A 23,037-nucleotide genomic window follows, 5' to 3' on the forward strand; every position below is an offset into this window, starting at 1 on the left:
GTGCTTTTTGATTTTTTAAATAATAACACCAAATTTTGTTCGTTAATAATAGATGTATGAATCAATTGTGAACCCATCCCCATTTGTAGAAGAACTTTGATTGCAATATACATAATTCGAAATTCGCCGCTATACTTTAACTTGAAAGCCATTTATTAGTTTTCTATAGGGAATGGGCCAGTTATTAACTTATCCACATAAATTTCGAAAGATGTTTTGATTTTAATGAAACGTATGTTTAGTGTTATAGATATTAAAGATTTTTTAAGCAAGCTATATGTTACTTTGTTGTTTTATTAAATTAAATTGTTTTACTTACATTAAACTATATAATTAATTTATAGAATTTTTTCATTAGACTTTATTACATCCAAAAATTTCATATCATTAATCTATCAACGGACATTAAGATCCGTTAATAGTGTTAAACAAAACGATCTGGCAGTCCTCTAAAAACGCCGACGCGTTACCAACTACACAAACAACAAGTATAACAACTCTGTGTTTTTATAGGGCAGCCAAAGAAAATGCAACCATGTGTTACCTAATGCTTACAATTGGCAATTCGAAACAATCGTGTTCGTGTACTTTCGGATTTTTGTGAAAAAATTTCGTTTTCACGTCTCGCTTAAGAAAAACTTAAATTTTTTACATTTAACTTAATGTAAAATAACTAAGATCTATTGTAAAATGTAAAAGCAAGCATCAGCTATTAAAAAACACAAACATCTAAAGAAAAACAAGTGTTTAATTAAGAAAAAATTGCAAGTGAATAATTCAAGGAAAACATTTTTTTTCTTCTCCCAACAAACGATGCCGCAGTAGTTATGTAGATATTTATATGTGTGTGCGTGTGTGTGTTTTTTTTAGAGAGCTTGTGTATATATGTTTGTGCATAAATGTGTGTTTATTAAGCGGAGAAAAACACAAAAAAAGAAATGAGAGAAATAACAAGCAAATAATAATGAAGAACGTAATAATCAAGCAGCATTTTTAAACAGAAGAAGAACAAAATATACAAGCAAATAATATAAAAAATATCAAGAAAAAAAGTGAAATATAAAGAAAAGTATAAGATTTTATAAAAAAAATTAACAAAAAACAATATTTATAAATAAATATAACAAACAGTTAAAAAAAACTTTTACTTAAAAACCCATAAACAAAAATCGAAAGAAAAACCGGTCATTTGACAAAACAACAAGCAAACCATTAATTAAAAACAACAAAAATTTAAAGAAGAAATTTTGTATAGTGGTCAACTGTAATAAAAATATGTAAGTTTTTTCTAATTTAAAACATGATTTCTATATAAAAACACACCGTATAAAACAGAAAAAAAAACATGAAGTCGTAAGAAAAAAATGCGCGCGACCACTTTAGCCACATTGACGCAGGCTAAAATGGAGCGCGTTGCTTTGGTTTTCATGTTCAACCTCCTCTTGTTTTTATACAAGTTTTTTCATGTATTTTTTTATTATTTTCTCTGTTTTAAAGTGATCCACATTGACGCTTACTTGTTTTTTTACTTTCTTAGTTATTTTTTTGTCTATATATTTTTTGGGGTTTTTGCTGCCGCTGCTGCTTCCGCGTATTAGTGTTTATTTTTATGTGTGTTTATTATACCTTATATATACAAAATAATGATGAGAATAGGGTATTATAAGTTTGTGCTAAAGTTTGTAACATCTGAAAGAATCACATCAGAATAACTTTTTGCGACGATTAGGTCATATCAGTGTGTATGTTCCATGTAATCCATATAAATGGTGGTGACTGTGAAGTTTTTAACACCTGAAAGAATCACATCAGATTAATTTTTTGAAACGATTAGGTCATATCAGTATGTATGTTCCGTGTAATCTAACTACTGGCGTTGATGGTAGAGGCCACTCCGAAACGACCCGATTCTCAATCGATCAAAGATTGTCAACTCAGCAACTGCTGTATCAACCAGAAGTTTTTTCCACAGGGAAGAACATCCAGTTACAGCCAACCTGTTAGAACAACAATAGAGGGCGCTCCGGAACTATCTGAGTCTAATTCGTTTAAAACTCTTAACTCAGCGACAGTCAACAAGAACATTTTTTGTCCTGAAATAACTATCGGCAACAGTGGAACTGTATCTGGTAGAAATCCAACCATTTGATTTCCTAACATCCATTTAAAACTCTTAATATAGTAGCGTATCACATGGTCTGTCATAGCCTATTATACGTTTTGGATTACTTTTGATATTTTTCTAAAAGTGTGTTGTTCTGTTCTGTATATGGAGTCTTGTGTATTTGTTTTTTTTTGCAAATGTATGTTTAGGTTGCTTCTGCTGTTCCATCTCCTGATTCTAATGCCGCGCGCCACTTCACAATCATACATTCGTTGTGTGTTTTGTATGTGTTGTGTGTGATATTGTTTTTGTTTCTACCTAAAAAACTTACTTTGGGGCCAAATGATTTATTATTGTCAATTTCTGTGTTGCTGCTGTTTCTTGTTAAAACTTTGTTCCCGTTTTATTTATTTCAATCTTTTCTTTTGGTTAGACAACTTTGCAAAAAAAATCTATATAATCCCGTATTGATAAATATTAGTATTTTATAGAATTTACCTCGTTTTTTTGCGTTGATTTTTTAATAAAAGTAATTCATAATTGTTTCAGTTCTTCCAGCTTGCTTATATGAATTTTTGCATGTTTGTGCTATTGACTTGTGCCAATTTTAACCACATACCTATCGGTTGTGGTGGTTGTATTATTGTTTGTGGTGTTTTTCCATTTAATTGTTTGTGTGACTGTAACTAGCGACAACTGACCGATCTTTTTTTTGTTTTTGAGGTGTTTTAAATGTTGCCAGATAAGAAACTGATTGTTGGGTTAGAGATTTAGATTGCCGCTCTTTTTGTGTTCAAATATTATTGACAATTTATTCTTAAAAGAAATTTTCCAAATCATGTTTAAATAATTGTCTGATCTCTTATCTAATTTTGACAATAATCCACATTACTATGCCAGGATTGTTATATGATGACATAGAATCTATTCTATGTAATAGTATAGATTGAAGAAGGTCCTTTTTGAAAATATGAAAGTTTAGGTAAACAACATGATAAGCCCTAAAGTTTGAAAGAAATCTTAAAAATGATATATGAGACCAGAAGATCGATGCCAAAGAATCTAAAGAATGGGGCATTTTTGAAAATTTTCCCTAAATACTTGGTAGTTCACAATCTTTAAAGTCTACTATTTCTGGCATGCCCATTACCAATCAACACATTATACTAGATCAAGTCCATGATTGATAATGTATAAGATAAAGAAAAAAATCGAAACTAAAACTCTAGATTGTTTATATTAATAGAATAACATTTGAAAATCTAATGAAATATTAAGTTACCTAGTGATTTCCAAGTAAGATAAGAAAAATAAATAAGATCAAAAACAATACTCTATTAGTAGGTAATCAAAAAGGTTTAAAAAAAAAAACTATACAATAATAAACAAAAACAATGCCAAATAAAGGTCTCAAGCACTAAACACTGTTTGACAATAATTTATGGCGCGAAAAGAAATTGATAAAATTTTTTCTTTATTCTAAATATACAAATGTTGCTTAAAAAGGTTTAAAACTATTTAAATTAATAAATAGTTGGATTTTTTCTTAAAACTTAAACCGGATGTTTTGCAAAAGTTTTTAAAAACTTTGACAAAGAAACTAGTTATAATTATAAAAGAAAGCTTTTTTTAACGTATTGTCTATATAAAATCATAATGGTTGATTGATTAGTATTAATAAGTTTGAATTAATAGCAGCTAAATAAATGATTTTTTTTGTTTTGAAATGTTTTTATCAATCTCGGTTATGCTGCTCGTTTTAATCACTTTAAGGTCACTCTATGGGATCTTTTTGTTTCTAGCCACCGTGAATCAGGATTCCAAGATTCCTTTTGAAACGTTTTTTCAATATCGTTTATGATTAGTTTAAGCTTCATAACCTTCTCACATTAGAATCACCCTGTAGAATCTTTTTGGTTCAAGACACACACTTGGTCCTTTTAGACCCTTTGTGATACCTGTAATGAAATAAAAAGCTGAGAGGGAGAGAAAGGGCAATAGTTTAAGGGTTAAGTAAAGAGTAATGTTTAGAGTTAGACCAAGAGTTATTATAAGAGTGAGTATAGATAAAGAGAAAATGTCCCTCCTTGTGGACTATTAAAATGCCACAATTTAGTGTGTTCTTATGGGTTGTAGAACCAATTGCTGTGCCTAATGAAAGTGTTGCATAATTGTTTTCCTATAAATTCGATATGATAGTCTGCTAACGCAGGGCAGTGACAGAAAAGATGTTCAACAGATTCCTTCTCTTCCTCATCCTGACAGCTTCTTCAGAAGTCGTTGTGTGGTATACTAAGTCTTCTTGCATGGTTTCCAAATAAACCGTGACTTGTGATAACAATAACCAAAATTGCTGAGATGATGATAGCACAGTTGTAGGAGGTATGACATGCGTTTGTTATCTTCCTGGTGATGATACAAGTTGGCTCATATCGCCATATCGTCTGAGAGAGTTTGTAGAAACATTTATCTATTAATTCTTTAAAGGCATTTAGCGGTATGCCGCAGAAATTGTCTATGTCCCTTTCGGACATTAAGTCTCCTGTTTTTCCCAATTCATTGGCCACACAGTTATCAATCAAATCCCCGTGTCCCCGTACCCATTTGAGTACGATTTTTAAATGTCTCGCCATCCTATTTAAGGATGTCCGGCATTCCTGAACTAGTGTGGATGCGGTGTATACACCAATTAGAGATTTGTTAGCAGCTTCATTATAAGTACAGATTTGGATATTCTGTAGTACCAAATCCAGTTTGCTGCTCTTTTTATGGATGATAGTTCAGCCTGTAATGGGCTACAATCATATTGTATCCTTAAATTTATCTTAGTCCCAAATCCAGGGATAAAAATGTCTCCTCCCACTTGCTCCTCGTTTTTTGACACCATCCGTGTATACCGAAAGTGTTCTTGGGGAGCATTATTCCTCCAATGCAGTGTCTTCGGAAATAATATATCCGAATTTCCTGTGAAAGAAAGGTTTTGCAGAGCAGTATTCTATTGACCATTATATAATCCCAAAAAAATGCTTATGATATGGTTTTGCGTTCTTCAAATTAACTACCTCGAGCTTCCTTCCATGTAAAGCAAATAAATTCGCTCTTTCGTTGTTGACTACAACCGATTGGCCTGGTACCCATGTGATACAAAGCTTATCTCTGTGAAAGTGTTCGGTTAAGGTCCTAGATTTGACCTCATTACCTGGTGTCAATCCCTGTTGACACCATGCTTATACAAATTTTATTTACACATTCCGTTATTGCTCTGACTGGAAGCTTGTGTTGTGATTAGGTTTCTGTTTCTGGATCTACAATATGGAATCGTTTTGTCCCCTTGCATGTTTACTACGACTTTTTTACAAAGTTTAGAACTCATTTATATTGTTGCCGAAGTCATTTTCCTTTTAAAGACTTACCCACATATTTATAAATGCTTAATAAAGTTGTTTATGGTTTATTGTAGAAATTTTGTATGGAAAAAGTGGTTGTTTAATCTAAAATAAACGATTGGTATCTTTTTGAATATGGGAAATAACTCTAGTTTTATGATTTTATAATTTCTCTTATGTATGCTACATTTACAATATTGTAATTTACCAAGAAGAATTATAAGTTACTAATTGCACAAACACTTTTAGCATTTCAATTAAACTATTTAATTAATTCTAAATAAATTATGTCGTTTGCCATAATACGACTCCTTTTTTAAACTTTAAGTTTTATTAAATATGTGGGAAAGTAATAAAAACTGTTAAACAGCAATTTAATGTTTCCATTTTTTATTCAACAACAAAAATTTCGTTAAAATTCTTGACATATTTTAAATACAAAATCTTTAGGTATTGGCAAAATGTGCTGTTGTTGCTGTTTGTGTGTTTAAATAATCATTTAAAGAAACTCCAACAATCAGAGTCAGTCCTTCATTATAACTAAAACATGTGTGTAGCATAAGAGAAAACTTAAAATAAATAAACAAAAACTAAAGTTTAAAACAACATTGAGTTTTTTTTATTTAGTTAATAGTTTTCTGTTTCTGTGTCACTAAGGATGCCGGCATTCTTTTTTTTTGCTTTGCTGTGCTGTCCTGCACATTCCATTTGTTTTTCTTACAATGTTGTTCTTCTTGCAGAGGCTTTATTTTAATTGTGTGTGAATGCTTATACAATAAAAAAAAGTATTGTGAAGAACATCGTCATTCTATATACCAACAAGAAATAAAAAAGGGAAAAAACGAACCACACGAATCATAGTAACACCATTACCATCATCACCAATATACCCGCCACAAGCTACAATACAATAACAACAACATTATCATCATCACACTATAACTGAGAGTTACATATATCAGTTTATGGATTTCATAGCTTTTTGTTGTTGTTGTTGTTGAAAATCAAAAGAGTATTGTGCGAATCTGTGGTGAATGAGAGCAGCTTTATTCAGACATCCATCCACAAACATCCACATCCATCTAACCATTCATTCACATGACTATGAGCAGCAGAGAGATGTCAGGAAAAAAAAGGGTTAAACGTTTTATTATTTTATCTCATTGTAATCTTGTGTGTTATACAATTTAATTTAAACTTGATTGGCAAAGTTTTTAAAGAGAAATTCATTAGGTTAAACAAATGATGGATGGATGAATGATTGCGATGAATGTTGCTTGGTTTTTGGCTGATGTGTGTGTTGAACGTGGGCAAATACATACTTTATGTATGCATATGTATTTAATAAGTTTGTATTTTCTTGAAATATTTACATAGTTGATTTTTTTAACAGGAATAAGATGTAATAACTTATAAAATAATTATATATTTAAAAGATTTGTTTATTTCTCTCGTTAAATATGGGTTTGGAAAATGTTTAATGGAATTATGAACGAGTTTCCTTAGTCCGAATATGACTGGAATTTGGCATTAGTGAATGCAATTCATGAAAATTTATATTCCCTAAAGCTTGAGTAGTTTTGTAGTTATAACGTGATTACTTAGCATGATTGGGATAAAAGAACCTTGGTTACCAGCCATTGCCGATAAATAACATCCGTTATTGATAAATGATCAAAAACTAATATATATCTCAGCGCTCTTTTTCGATTGATACCTGTAAAGGTAATAAAAACTAGAGAGAGAGAGAAACCGTGGGATAATTTTAGGGTTAGGTCATAAAGAAGTGTTTAGAGTATAGTTCTAAGAATATTAAAGATAAAAGTAAATGAAATGAGAATAAGTTTCTTCCTTGTCAGCTACTAAGCTCCTAGGTACAGTTTGGCTTGGTGATCTTAAGCCTATTGCTGAGCCTGATGTCAGTCTTCTGACAAATCGTCAAATAGTCGTTTTACTACTAGTGCAGGTTTTGTTTCATTCTCCTTCTCGTCTTGACAGCTTCTACAGAAGTCGTTGTGTGGTAAAGCAAGCCTTCTTGCATGACTTCCAAGTAAAATATGTCCTGTGACAAAAGCAAAAAAAATGCTGATATGAGGACGACTTAGCTGAAGCATATTTGACATATGTTTGCTATCCAAACTTTGCCATATCTTTCAGGGGCAGGTTGGTTCATTACATCATCTTGTCTGTGAGACTTCATAAAATTATTCTTCTATTTGTTTTTACAAACTTTTATTTGAATTCCGCAAAAGATGTTCATGTCTATGGACATTGAGTCAAGTCAAATCCCCATTTACCCCTACCCATTTGAGCACAATTATTGAATGTCAGAGCATCCTACAAAAGGGACAATAAAGTGACGCTTATCTTCACACTCGTTTACAATAAGTACATCCGTGATGAAAGATAAATTAGAGATGTTAGTGGAAATCACTGCCTTTTGCTGATGCATTGACTCGTTGTCGAACTGCTGGGTATTAATTGTCTGAGTATCACTGCTTATAAAGATTTGACTCTCCGACGACTCTAAAAACCGCCGTCTAAAAAGTCTGCATTCGTTCGGAAGTCTATAAGACTTGGTCTTGTTTTATTGTCTCACTTTAAGTGACCAAATACAAACTGAAACTGTATAAAGTTTTAAAATGAATTCCAATGAATTAAAATGAATTCTTTATAAAATATCATTCAGTATCTACTTCTTATAATAGATTTGCCAAAATAGAAATATTGGTCGTAAACTCATATTAATAATGTCTGATTATTAAGATCCTTATACTTTCATGAGATATTTATACACTATATCCTTGTTTTTGCCACTTATAGTTCGTTAACTCGTTTGCAATTTTGCTTCAGGTGTACCATACAATATTCATTAACATTTTTGAGTCATAAAGATTTGATTCTCCGACGACTCTGTCTGAAAAGCATTGCATTCGTTCGGAAGTCTATAAGATATGTTCTTGTATCATTGCCTCTCTTTAATTGATCAAATACTAAGAGAAATTGTATAAATAAGATCCTAATCACGTTATATTTCTAATTAGAAAATAGATTTATAATAAAATTAAAATGACAGCATCATTAAGCATCAATCAGTATCTACTTCTTTCTCATAATAGATTTCCCAGAATAGAAATATTGGTCGTAGACTCATATTAATAATGTTTGATTATCAACATTGATATATAAGTATAGATCCTCTAAAACTTTAAAGAACTCTAAGATCTCTGTCTGAAACGTACTACAATTGCCCAATAGACTGTAGGACTTGTTCTTGTATTGCTGTATCAGAATCCACATTAGTTAAGCAGTAAAAACACATAAACTGATGAATAGATCTAATTTTCACGTCTTTAGCGGCAAACTCTATAGTTGTTGTAAATTCTACATCTATTCTATTGTCCTCAAGAAGACAATCTCAAGTCTTCCAGATAAAACCAAACAAATTAATGTTTTTACAAGGTTACATTACAAAAAACTTTTTATAGTTTTACACATAAGTTTTAAAATTTTTCGCACCCAATAAAAAACCCTGTTACACATAGAATTTCGTATATTTGGCAAAAGTAGTTCTTTTCAAGAAAACACAATGACGTTAGAGGAAACGTCTAATATAATAGTGAGCCTCTTATTACAATAGCAAAAAAAAAGAAATAAAACAACAAATCGTAGAATATAAGAAAATATACAAAAACAGCAATAACAATAACAAAAAATCATAAACAAAAGTTCGTTGAACGTGCACTACACTACTCAAAAATTTTATATGGCAGAGGAGGCATGACAAGGCGGCAAAAAACCAAACATACACACACACATGCATACATGCTGAAAACATACAGCAAGCATTTAGTACAGAATACTTACATACATTGTATTAAAAAGTATTTCTTTTATTTTTCAAAAGAGTGTAAATGAGTGAAGAGTAGTGAAGTGTTGGTATTATATATTTTTGAACACAACACACCAAATACTACAATATACTTTTTACTATATAAGTAATCTTTCTATATGAAGTTTGGCAATAAACCTAAGCACGCAATTCTTTCGAAAAAAACTAAGTTTAACACACACTCTTTAAAAATGTATATCTTAAAGAGTTGTTGTTGTTATTGTTGTTGTCATCGACAACAGCACTAGGCATTGATTTAGTTGTTGCTGTTGTCTATAGCTATTGTTGATTTTTATTGGCACTAATCGTTGTTAAAATAAATCGTTTTTTATTTACATGTTTGTACGTCATCATTTGCAAAATTACTTTATTTCACACCCAGTGAAATGAGAAATTAAATACAATTTTTGTATATGTTTTCCAAATACAACAGTGTAGTGTAAACTAAATGAGAGTGTTTAGATTTTTAGAAGAGAGATATAGAAATTAGAGAGTAAAATTGCAAAAAAAAAAAAAATATATATATATTAAACAAAAGTAGATTAATAAATGTTTGTACCTTGTGTACAGGTAAGTTATGTTTATGTCTATATCGTTTTCATACAGGTAACATTATTTCGTTTTTGTTGTTGTTGTTGTGGTTACTTGAACTATTTTTCCATATTTCTTCGTATTTCGTCTCTCTAATGTCCAAGTATTAAAGTTTGTATGTATTAGATGGATGGATGTATATATTACTTTTGCTGAATATTGCCAGATTCGTTGGAATATTCGTCTTATGTTGTGAATATACCTGAAAATTCTACTTTTTCAGCGGATTACATTTTTTGTTCTGTTATTAGTATGAAGTTGGAAATTTTATGAATTAAATAGGAAAACCTAATCTGTTAAGGTATTAATCTATTAACATTTCACTGGGATTTTTAGTTTTTTTAATCCGTTAAAATTGTAAAAACAGTTTATAGTACATTCTTTGGTCTAGTCTAGAGTCTAGTCTATAGTCTGGTCCATAATTTAGCCTAATGTATAGTCTTGTCTATAGTAAAGGCTAGGATATAGTCTCATCTATAGTTTAGCCTAATGTATATACTTGTCTATAGTCAAGTCTAGGATATAGTCTAGTTTATAGCTTAGTCTATAGTCTAGTCTTTAGTGTAGTCTTTAGTCTAGTCTATAGACTAGTCTTGAGTATAGTTTATAAGGAGTGAGATCGAAAAATTCTTCTTATCCGGTAGGAAAGCAGCTCGATAAGCTCAGTGCTCGGACTATTTGGTACGAAAAGTTAAAGCTAATGCAGGTTTAAAAACATACAAGGCTCAAAAAGTTCCTGACAGGAACGCTGCTAAAAATTTAGAGGCCAAAAACAGAGCACGGAAATTGAAGTCAAGTTTTATAAAAAAATATTCTTGCTGCATAATGGATGACAAAACGTATGTTCTGGCAGACTTTTCGCAACTTCCAGGTCAAAGGTTTTATGCTGCTGATGCTCGAAGGAAAGTTGAAGAAAAGTTTAGGACCCAAAAGCAGACAAAATTTCCCAGAAAGTTCTTGGTATGGCAAGCAATATGCAGTTGCGGCAAAAGAAGCCAATCATTTGTTACAACGGGCTCTATAAATACCGAAATTTACATTAAGGAATGTTTACAAAAAAGGCTGCTTCCATTCATAAGACTTCATAATATGTCCACTTATTTTTGGCCTGACTTGGCATCCTGTCACTATGGTAAACAAGCCCTTGAGTGGTACAAGAACAATAATGTGGTATTTGTACCAAGAGAGGCAAATCCTCCAAACAGCCCGGAGCTAAGGCCAGTGGAGAGATATTGGGCTCTTGTTAAAAGAGAATTGAAGAGTACAAAAAAGGTGTCCAAAAGTGTGGTAGATTTTAAACGGAGATGGACTACATGTTCGAGCAAAGTGACAGAAAGCACTATAAAAACGTTAATGGAAGGGTTTCCGAAAAGGGTTCAAAATTTCATCACTAGTGATTAAAACTATAAAAATATTTTTTTTTTGTAAATTGTAATAATAATTTGAATCAAATTAAAAAAAATAAAGCTGTTAGTTTAGTGGTTTCTTTTTTATAAACATATATGTATGTTAAGAATTTTTCGATCTCACTCCTTAGTCTAGTCTACAATATAGTATGTAGTCTAGTCTATAGTGTAGTCTTTAGTCTAGTCTATAGTCTAGTCTATAGTCTAGTCTATAGTCTAGTCTATAGTCTAGTCTATAGTCTAGTCTATAGTGTAGTTTTTAGTCTAGTCTATAGTCTAGTCTATAGTGTAGTTTTTAGTCTTGTCTATAGTCTAGTCTATAGTCTAGTCTATAGTCTAGTCTATAGTCTAGTCTATAGTCTAGTCTATAGTCTAGTCTATAGTCTAGTCTATAGTCTAGTCTATAGTCTAGTCTATAGTCTAGTCTATAGTCTAGTCTATAGTCTAGTCTATAGTCTAGTCTATAGTCTAGTCTATAGTCTAGTCTATAGTCTAGTCTATAGTCTAGTCTATAGTCTAGTCTATAGTCTAGTCTATAGTCTAGTCTATAGTCTAGTCTATAGTCTAGTCTATAGTCTAGTCTATAGTCTAGTCTATAGTCTAGTCTATAGTCTAGTCTATAGTCTAGTCTATAGTCTAGTCTATAGTCTAGTCTATAGTCTAGTCTATAGTCTAGTCTATAGTCTAGTCTATAGTCTAGTCTATAGTCTAGTCTATAGTCTAGTCTATAGTCTAGTCTAGTCTATAGTCTTGTCTATAGTCTAGTCTATAGTCTAGTCTAGTCTATAGTCTTGTCTATAGTCTAGTCTATAGTCTTGTCTATAGTATAGTCTATAGTCTAGTCTATAGTTTACAGTCTCGTCTATAGTCGGGTCTATAGTATATTATATAGCTTAGTCTATAGTCTATAGTCAACTCTAGTCTATAGTCAACTTTTTACTTTAGTTTATATCTATAGTCAGGTCTAGTCTCGTCTTTTATTCACTCGATCCAGAATAATTTTAAATATTATTAGTTGTCCTACTTACAATTTCAACATACGGCAACATTGTGTTACCAACCAACATTATTATTATTTCTATTAATATCGGGCAGAGGAGGAAAACATATCAATTTGAACTAGTTTTTCACAAAAATGTTTTTATGTATGAAAATATGTGTGACTTTAACACTCACACAAACGAAAGTATACGGAGCACATTGTTTTTATTATTATTTGTTTTTTTTTTGTGTACTGTAAACCTTGGCCTATAACTTGCAACCTGGCTCATGCCACAATCACACATAGAAAAACATGGAAGGAATGAATCATAATAAAAAAACGATGTAACAAAACATGATGTTAACTTAACGATGTGTTTAATAACAATACAATAAAAAATACATACATATATACATTAAGCAATAAAAATAAATCAAAATAATTATTTTACTTGTTTTCTTATTTTCAGTGCTTTTCATAACGAACACAAATTAAATTGAATGACAAAATGAGTTACAATCAAAAACCACCTGGTTCGAGTGGCAGTGGCATGGGCGGTGGACCGCCCAATGGTCCCAACAATATGCCACAGGTAGCGAAAACATTTGCTGCTGGCATACAGCAACAAATGCAGAATTTAGTACATGGTCAAAATGCCATACCACAGTCAGCACAGGCCGATATAAATGCGTTTCTACAGCAACAAAGAATACAGAGTATGTTGAAGCAACAGCAGCAATTCTTACAGTTTCAACATCAAATGCAGCAACAACAACAGCATCAACAGCAACAACATCAACACCACAATATGGGCGGAGGTGTAGGTCCTAGCCCTGTAGGTGGGGTAGCCGGTGTGGGAGGTGTTGCCGGACCGGGTAGTAGTGGACCTGGTGGCAGTGGAGAACCTTTATCCTTAACACGTACAGCGGGAGCAGCGGAGCTGTTGAATAAAACCTATCAACAGCAGGCTAATGGTAATCCAGCTGCCAATCCCGCATTCAATCAGTTACAACAAACATTACAGGCCTTACCCACAAATTTCGTACAGCTGTTCCAATACCAGATGCAGGCCAAGCAAATGCAACAACAGCAGCAACAACAACAGCACGGTGGCGGTCAGGGTCAACATGGCCATGGTCAACAGCAACCGGTACAGGGTGTACCGCCTCCGCCACCTACCACAACTGCAATGTCTCACCAACAGCAGCAGCAACAACAACAGCAAAAGCACCAGAATCAACATCAGCAACAACAACAGCAGAATGCTATATCACGTTACCTTACAGCAGCGGCAGCTCAGGCGGCAGCGGTGAGTGGCAATAAAATGAGTTCTGCTACTCCTCCACCACCACCGCCTTTGACAAACCAAATGAAGCCCCCAAATCTGCCACCGAATACCCAAATAACACCTGTAACAGCAGCTAATGTTGCCGGTGGTAACTTATCGGCCGGTCCTCATCCCAAAATGTCTACCGGTAATACAAATACCAGCTCTGGCTCTAAACATCAAGGTCCACCACCATCCATATCACTAACGCCATCGAAACCGTCAGCAACAGGACCAAGTGTTGCACACCAGCAAAATAAATTCACACCACCCACAAATACTGGTGGCGGTGCTGGAGCAAAAGGCCCACACTTGGCACATTCGGCGGGACATTCGCAAAATTTACCAAAATCAACACATGGCGCTACACATACAGCTACTAGCAATACTACAAGTCCCGCTAAGACTGGTGCTGCGAATACTGCGGATGTTACTGTGGCTGCTTTGAAATCACCACAATCTACACCAGTACAATTGACAAAACAAATGCCTTCAACGGCCACTACAGCTGCGATGGGCAATAAAACAACTAATACAACAGGAGCTACTACAACCATGGTTTCACCACTTAAATCTACAATACCAACAACAACAGCAGTACCAGCAGCAACAACAGCACAAACACCTAATGCTACTAATACATTTACCACTGCTCCAACAGTTGGACCCATTACCACCTCCACTACCACTATTACACCAGCAACTAATGCTGTTGCAACAAAACCAACGGGTGCTGCTAAACCAGCTATAGATGAATTGTCTCCTTCAAAAGTACCACTTAAAATTTTAAATGCTGAAAAAGAGCCTGTCAAAACAGCTTCAAATGACAGTAATAAACCATCTACAGAGTCAAGTGCAGCTTCTGCTACTGACAGCAATAAAAAGGAGACAGACAAGCCGAAAGATATCAAATTGGATGCGGCAGCAGCAACATCAGCACCACCAATAATAGTTAACAAACCGGCTGTACCAGCCTTGGAGTTAAAGGAGTCTATTGAGAAAAATGATTCAAAATCAATTACAGCTACCACTACTACTTCAAATCCGGTAAAAGCGGTTGCACCATTACCACTAACATCAAAAGTGACAGAAGAAAAACCAGAATCTGTTGTCAAAGCAAATAAAACGGATAATCAAGAGATCAGTGAAAACGAAAAGAAACTAGCGGATGCTAAGAAAGCAACAGAAAAGGTAATAAGAATAAAACTCTTTCAATGATTTGAAAGTGATAAGAATGACATTTAAAAATACCTTATTGAAAAGCGTTGTAAAGTACTTTTAAATGTTAAAATACAACTTTTACACACTTATTATAACTTAATATTTCTTCTTTTAGGATAAAACCTCAACTGTTGATGAAAAGTCTAGCACTGCCGCTACACCAACTGCAGCTATAGCTGCAACAGCAACTCCCAAACAAACGGAAACACTTAAAACTGATGACAAGAAAGTAACAGATGATTCTAATCAAATCAAGAACTCCCCAGAAGATAAAAAAGCGGAAAGTAAAGAAAAAGTTGTAGAAAAAGAAAAAGATAAGACAATTAAAACTACCAAATCATCAACTAAAGTAGAAGAAGGAGAAAAAATCGTTTCCTCAAAAGATGTACAAAAAATTGAAAAAGAAACGGACAAGACAAACACTGCCGTAGAGACAAAAACACCCACAACAACAACACAAACGCTCGCTGTCAAATCTACAGAAAAAGAGGAGAACAATGTTAAGACTTCATTAGAAGTAAGCAGTAAAAAAGATAAAGTTGAAAGTGTGCCAGCTAAAAATCAGGAAAAACAATCGGTTGCAAATGCCGAGGAAAAGGAACCAATAAAAGCATCCAAGGAAAGCACTCCAGAGGATAATATTAAAGAAACTGCTCCAAAGGAGAAAGAGGAAACTGTAAAATCGATTAAATCGACTGAAAAGGCTGAAACTACAACTACTGTAAAACCAACAACAGCGGCAACAAACAACAAAACAAATTCTGAAGAAAGTGTTAAGGATACAAACGAAAGTACACAAAAAGAAAAAGAAACAGCAACGGCGACACCTATCAAAAAATTGGGTCGTTTAGGTAAGGGAGCTAAAAGTAAAGCAACTGCTACAGCCGCTGCAGCAGCAACTCCTGCGGTAGAAACTAAAACTCCTGAAACACAAGAAGAAAAACCAGCAGCTACAAGTACTCGTGTCAAAAGAAAACTTAAAACAGCCGACATTTTGATAGCTTCAAATTCCACACCCTCAACACCTAACGATGATGATTCAGATCGTAAATCAAAACGTCATCGTCTTAAGACAATACTCTACCAAAGTCCTCTTCCTGAGTTGGCCTACATAACCAAGCTATCCGCCAGTGAAGCTTCCAATTCGCCCAAACCCATGTCGAATGAGGATCGTTTAATTGTATTCTATAAAAATGAATATATGGCCGTACGCAATGCTGAGGGTACATTCTATTTGTGCCAAACAATGCAAAATGTTTATCGCACCTCACCGCGCATAAGCATTCGTTGGCTGTCGGAGGATACTAAAGACAGCAATGTTTTCATACCGGATTTCTATGATCACACCGATATCGAGTGTGTGCTAACAACGGTTGAACTGAAGCGCATCGATAAGGGACACTTGCGTTTGCCCAAAGCCGAAAGAAATCGCATTGAAAGCATACTCAAGAAGGCTATAGATGTGGAAAAGGGCTTGGTACCAAGACCAGAATTAACCGAAGAAAATCCTGATGGTCGTAAGTATTTTTTTAAAGCTGACTTAAGTTTTCACTATTAATTGTTGTTTATATTCAGTTGACATATCCCTCTTCAAAGATGAATCTCAAATTGAAAAGAAATCCTCTTTAGCAGAGGGTAGCGAAAGTCAAACACCTTCAACGGCGGCTAGTAGAAAATCTAGAAGAACAACAACCGCTGCTGCCTCATCAGCCCGTAAATCAAACACAACAGCTGCTACGCCCTCAACGTCCGCAGCCAATAAACGTAAACGTGCGGCTAGTTCGGCGACCTCGTCGAGTTCACGTAAATCGTCGGCTAAAAAACGAAAAACTTTGCTTAAACGCAAAAAGAAGTTGAGTAATAGTGATGGTGAAGACGATGACGACTCCTCAGATGATGCTGAATCTGATGTTGAGTATAAGCCTACGCAAAAGAAATCATCTTTAAATGCGACAAGTGCATCGAAAACAACGCCTCGTGCACAAAGGTCACCTTTAGCTAAGGCAAGAGCTGCATCGCCGATAACACCAACCACATCTAGATCATCTAAAATTGTACCTCAAAAAGTAAGTTGGAATTAGGATGAGAGTGATGTTTAGCACTAATGGAGATGTGTATTTGAGTTCCCTGTAAGAAATGAGAAACTTTTTTTTATAAAATGAAGATGTTCTTTTAACTTTTTAAGTGGTTAAATGGTGGAAAATAAAAACCTTTTGAAATGTTAATGTTTTTTGTAGAAAGCTTTTCAAAAGTTTTCTTTCTATTGTATTACCTTAAAAAGTGCTTTTTTAACATGCTTTATTCGAAACGAAAAGCTTTTCTGAAAAGGTTTTTGTACAAAAAAATGTTTCATAAAAAGCTCTTCTATTCTATTAAATGCTTTTTAATTTTTTTTTATAAAAAAAAATCATATAAAAATGCTTTTCTGTAAAACTTTATTAAAGAAACTTAAAAAAAAAAAAATAAAAATATAAAAAAATGGAAAAAAGCTTTTTTAAAAAGAACTACCTTAAAAGCTTTTTTTTGTAAAAAATTGCTAAAATTTAAAGAATGTCTGTTTAATAAAAAAACTCCTTAAAAAGCTTTTTAATAAAAAAAATTTCAATTTGTTTAAAGCTTTTCCTACAAAATATATATTTTTACAGAAATCTGTTCTTTTGTAGAACAACTTTTCAGTGAAAAAACCAAAAAGCTTTTTTTTTTAAATTAAAAAATAGATTTTCAATAAAAAAATCTATAAAAAGCAATTTAATAAGATATTTGCAATATTTTCTTTAAAAAGTGTTTTTATAAAAAGCTCTTGAATAAAAAATAACAAAAAAGCTTTTTTTGTAAAAAAAAATTATTAAAATTAGAAATAAGTATTTTAATAAAAAAACCCATAAAAAGCTTTTTTACAAAAATATTTTTTATAAAAAGTTTTTTAATTAAAAAATTACGATATAACTTTTTTGTTAAAAATATTATCAAAATTACAAAAAAAAACTTTGCAATAAAAAAATCCATAAAAGCTTTAAAAAAAAAAAAACATTTTCAATATTTTCTTTTAAAAGCTTTTGTAAAACTGTATTAAAGAAACTTTCTAAAAACAAAAAATGTAAAAAAATATGGAAAAGAGCTTTTTAAAAAGAACTTCTATAAAAGCTTTTTTGTAAAAAATTCTTTTTAATAGAAAAAAATCCATAAAAAGCTTTTTAAAAAAAATTTTCAATATTTTTTAAGCTTTCCTAAAAAAATATTTTTTACAAAAATTTGTTTTTTGTAGAACGACGAAAAAGCTTTTTTTAAATAAACCAAAATTACAAAAAAATGCTTTTTAATAAAAAAATCCATAAAAGCTTTTTAATAAAACATTTTCAATATTTTCTTTAAAAAGCTTTTCTACAAAAATATTTTTAATAAAAATTTGTTCTTTTGTAGAACAGCCTTTCAATAACAAAAAAAAAAGGAAAAGCTTCTTTTGTAAAAAAAGTAGCTTTTAAATAAAAAAAAAAAACAAAAAAAGCTTTCTAATAAATGCTTTCAATATGTTCTTTTTAAACTTTTCTACAAAAATATTTTTTTGTTCTTATCTTTTGTTGAACATAACTACAATAAAAATATTTTATGTAAAAAAGCTTTTCTTCAAAGAGCTTTTATGTTTAAAAGTCTTTTCAATAAAAAGCTTTTATAAAAAAAGTTTTTTTTTTATAATTTTTTTCAAGAAGAAAATATATTGAAAAGTTTTTGTATTGAAAAAAAAAATTTAATAAAAAAAGCTTTTTTTAAGATTTATCTAAGTAAAGCTTTTTTATAAATTCCATTTAAAAAAATATATTTTTTAGGAAACACCTACACCTACACCGTCTACATCAAAAGCTTCTCGAGGCGAAAGAGCTGCCAAAAGGAAATCACTAACCGATGCCGGCTCATCCGAAGAAGCAACAACGCCAGTCAAAAAACCAGCGACAACCTCAAACAACAAAAGTAAAGGTACATTAAAAAAGACCAAACATTAACAAAAAAGCGTTTAATTGAAATGTTTGTAGCATCTGATAAAGATACGAACGAGGCTACTCCTGTAAAAAAATCGTCCCTCATTGATAATAGTAGTACTAGTGGTAGTAGTAGTAGTGGTGGTAGTTAAACTTCACAGACATCACACAACATCAACACGTCAGAAAAAAAAGAAACGATTCTGCTCTTCTCACATCATTTTATAAAATCCACGGCCTCTGCTAAAAATTGTTTTCGATGATGATGATGAAGGTGCTCTACCGAAGTCGCAAATAGATTTACACAAAATAAGGTATTCCACATCATCATGAAATTGATTGTAAGCTGTACGAGTATAATGATGTTTTCAATAAAAAGGTAAACGTTTCTTTTATTATTTTCTAGTTTTTAAGTTTCAGCATAATTCTTAATTTATCCCCCCCCCCCCTTTTTTTCTTACAAAGTCACTCTTATATAAATTTAAATTTTATATATTTTTTTCGTTTTCTTAAAAACAACCATAACTTTTTCAATTAAAGCGTTAAGTAAATATTTTTCAATAATATATGAAACCACAACAAGCTATTCTTAAGAACCTAACACTAATAATGCTTAAAAAAAATAATAACTTCTTTTTTTATTTTCCATTTTTTTTTGTTTGTTTTAAATATTTTTTTATATATATATTTTTATAATGATAATAACTACTGATTAAAATATAATGTGTAATATTTCTCATAATATTTAAGTTAAGTTGAACAAAAGTGGTCGTCCCCCTTCTTCCTCTCCCTAAAATTATAGATACGCATATGAAGCGTATGTGTTTATTATATAAATATGTTTATTTTTTATAACGTTTAACTAATTTTTTTTTTATTTTTATTATTAATTGGCATAACTTTACCAATTTATTATACATATATATATAGAGAGAGATACATATATACATATATATTTAATGTATTAATTATTAATTTTCTAGTTTTTAAGTTGAAACATACACATTTTTCTTTGTCTTTTGTTGTGCATTTAATGTACGATTATATTGATCATATTCGTTTTGTAAAACAACCGTTTTTTTATCTGTCTAAATATTGAGAATATAGATTTTGATTTAGATTTTCTTTAATTGTATTTTGATTGTCTGATTAAAGTTTAGTTTTGAATCCAAATCACTATTTAATGTTAATAAAATAGAAATATGTGCAAAATAATTTTATTTTCAAGTTGTTGTCAAGAAATAGAGATACATTTTATCCAGTTGTATTCAGAAATGTTAAGAGATTTTGAATAGCTGAAAAAAGCTTTTTTTGTTTTGAATTTTTTGATTAACGTTTGTATAAATTGTTTATAAAAACAAGTTTAGTTTGAAAAGCAAATCTTCTTTTGTCAACACACTTATGCGAAAAAAGCAAAACATTTAAAGGTTTTAAGAAAAAAGCTTGTAAAAGTTTTTTGTACAAGCTTTTTGGTAAAAAAGTTTGTAAAAGGTCTTTGGTAAAAAAGTTTGTAAAAGCTTTTTGGTAAAAAGCTTATAAAAGCTTTTTGGTAAAAGAGCTTATAAAAGCTTTTTGGTAAAAGAGCTTGTAAACGCTTATTGGTAAAAAAGCTTTCAAAAAATGTTTGGTAAAAGAGCTTGGAAAAGCCTTTAAGTAAAAAAGCTTAAAAAAGACTTTCAGTAAAAAAGCTTGTAAAAGTCTTTAAATAAAAAAGCTTGCAAAACCTTTTTAGTAAAAAGGTTAAAAAAGCATTTTAGTAAAAAAGCTTGGAGAAGCTATTTAACGCAGAAGGCCTAATAGTGAAAAAGCATAGAAAAGATTTTAAGTTATAAGCTTGGAATAGCTTTTTAGTAAATAATCTTTTAAAAAAAGCTTTTTAGCAAGTTGATCGAAAAGTTTTGAGTAAAAAAACAAAGAAAGGTGTTTTTGAAGACAATATGTTGTTTGTTGTACAAAAGTTTACAACTTTTTTTTGTGTAAAAGCTTCGAAAAGCTGTATTTCACACAAGCTGCTATGTAAAGAAACATTTTCTCCTAAAAGCTTTCTAATACAAAGTGCTTAAAAAGCCTTTTTGTGCAAAAGCTTTTGAAAACTTTTTTTGTGAAAAGGTTTAAAAGAGCTTTTTTGTTGCTTTTAAAAAAGTAATCATAAAAAGCGTTTAATTTAAAATGCTTAGAAAAGCTTTTAAATTTAAAATGGCTTAGAAAAGCCTTAATGAAAACGCTTTATTAGAAAAAAAGCTTTGGGAAATTCAGTTTTTTGAAAAAGCTTTTAAAAAAATATTTTTGAAAAGATTTAGAAGAGCATTTTTGTTGCTTTTAAAAGTTTAGAAAAAAGTTTAGAAAAGCTTTCTATTAAAAGAAATATTAAAAAAGCTTTTAATTTAAAATTAGAAAAAAAAGCTTAAGGATTTTCAGTTTGAAAACCTTTATTTGTTGCTTTAAAAACATACAAAAGCTTTCTATTTCATTAAAAAAGCTTTTAATTTAAAACGCCTAGTAAAGCTGTCAAACTTAAAATGGCTTAGGTAAATCTCAATAAAAAGCTTTAGCTTTTCTCAATAAAAAGCTTTAGCTTTTCTCAATAAAAAGCTTTAGCTTTTTATTGAGAAAAAAACTCTTAAGCAAAATTGTGTTAGCAACAAGCATAGTTTTGTTAGCAACAAACAGTTATAAAAAACTTTTTAACCAGAAATATTAAAACACTTTTCTTCAATTCGTTTTATTGAAAGCTTTTTGTGTTTCTTTTTTAGTTATGATTTTATTTTCTTTTGGAAACAAAACATTCTTTTAATTTTATATATTTACTTGTTTATAAATAAACAATTTCTTTGCGGGATCTATGTTATGAAGCTTCACAGAATGAATCATTTTTAGGTCTTAAAATAACTTTCTGATTTCCAACATTTGATCCACTTTCTTCTTCAGCAACTTTATTAAACATTTAATCACTTATTTTAAACATACTGGATAAAATTGTACAAAAAAAAAAAAAAAATATAAATACAAACAATTTTCATATCATTTAAAAGTTCCCAAAAGTGCAACAACAACAACAAAATTTAACTTAAAAAATTAACAATTAAACTTAAATGTTTCATAATCAAGTAAAGCGAATCTTTAATTTGTTTAAGTGTTTTTTTTTTGTTTAAAATATTTTTTAAGTTAATTTAACACAATAACAATTGAATTATTTAAACAAACTGTTAAAAACTTTAAAAAAAAAAAACTTCATAATTAAAATCCTTAAGGAAAAAGAAAGTTAATTAATTTATTAACAAACAAACTCCTCTACTGCTATAAACCCTTTAAACAAATCATGACAAACAATTTACAAAACATTAACAAATTAAAAGTAAAATCTATATTAAGAAGAGTTTAAACAAAAATTAAACCATATTATAAATACAACAACAACAACAAAAAAAGCAACAAGATTTTACTTAAAAAAAATTTATTGAATAAAAATTATAGTTTATAAATTAAATATAAATAAAAAGAAAATAAGAAATTATATATAAATAAAAAAAACTTATATCTATGGCAATTATATAAAATAAAATAACTTAAATAATAAAAACAACAAAAACAAGAAAAAAATCCAATTCTTTATGTAGATTTTAGTTTTTAATTGAATGAATAAAAATAAAAAATATAATAATCTATAAATAAACAAATAAAACAAAAAACTACTTTAATATTTACAAAAACAACTCCATAAAAGAAACCTAAAGTTAAAGAGGAAAAAACAATTAAAAATAAAAGTAATAATTGTCGTCGTCACTTCAAAAGAAAAAAAATTGTAGAAAATAATAATAATTTAACAACCAACCAATCAACCAACCACAACACACACTAACCAATAACAATAGTTTCAATATGCATATAACAACTAAACACAAAATAATAATAACAATAAAACAATAACAATTAAAAAACAATAAAACGAGCTAATTAATTTTTAATATTTAAAAAAAACTATGTTTTTTTATTTTGGAATTATTATTTTTTTATTTATTAAAAAGAAGTAAAGAAACAACAAATAAAGTATATATTAAAACATTTTCAATTCCTTTTGTTTATTTTCATTTCATGTCTTTTCTTTAGTTGTTATTTCTATATTTTTATTCGATTTCTATTATTAAAAATTGAAT

At 30.6% G+C, this 23,037-nt stretch overlaps 1 protein-coding gene across 1 annotated transcript; it reads left to right on the forward strand.

Annotated features, from left to right (window-relative positions):
* Window positions 1–560: 560 nt before the first annotated feature.
* LOC111679470 (mucin-5AC-like) lies at window positions 561–22,306 on the forward strand. The gene is made up of 6 exons (XM_023441044.2): window positions 561–1,277; window positions 12,831–14,879; window positions 15,025–16,426; window positions 16,485–16,975; window positions 18,734–18,881; window positions 18,938–22,306. The coding sequence occupies exons 2-6, from the start codon at window positions 12,870–12,872 to the stop codon at window positions 19,033–19,035; spliced, it is 4,149 nt and encodes a 1,382-aa protein (XP_023296812.2). The 5' UTR covers window positions 561–1,277; window positions 12,831–12,869; the 3' UTR covers window positions 19,036–22,306.
* The last annotated feature ends 731 nt before the right edge of the window (window positions 22,307–23,037 follow it).

This window comes from Lucilia cuprina, chromosome 3, assembly GCF_022045245.1.
Source record: "Lucilia cuprina isolate Lc7/37 chromosome 3, ASM2204524v1, whole genome shotgun sequence".
NCBI lineage: Eukaryota > Metazoa > Arthropoda > Insecta > Diptera > Calliphoridae > Lucilia > Lucilia cuprina.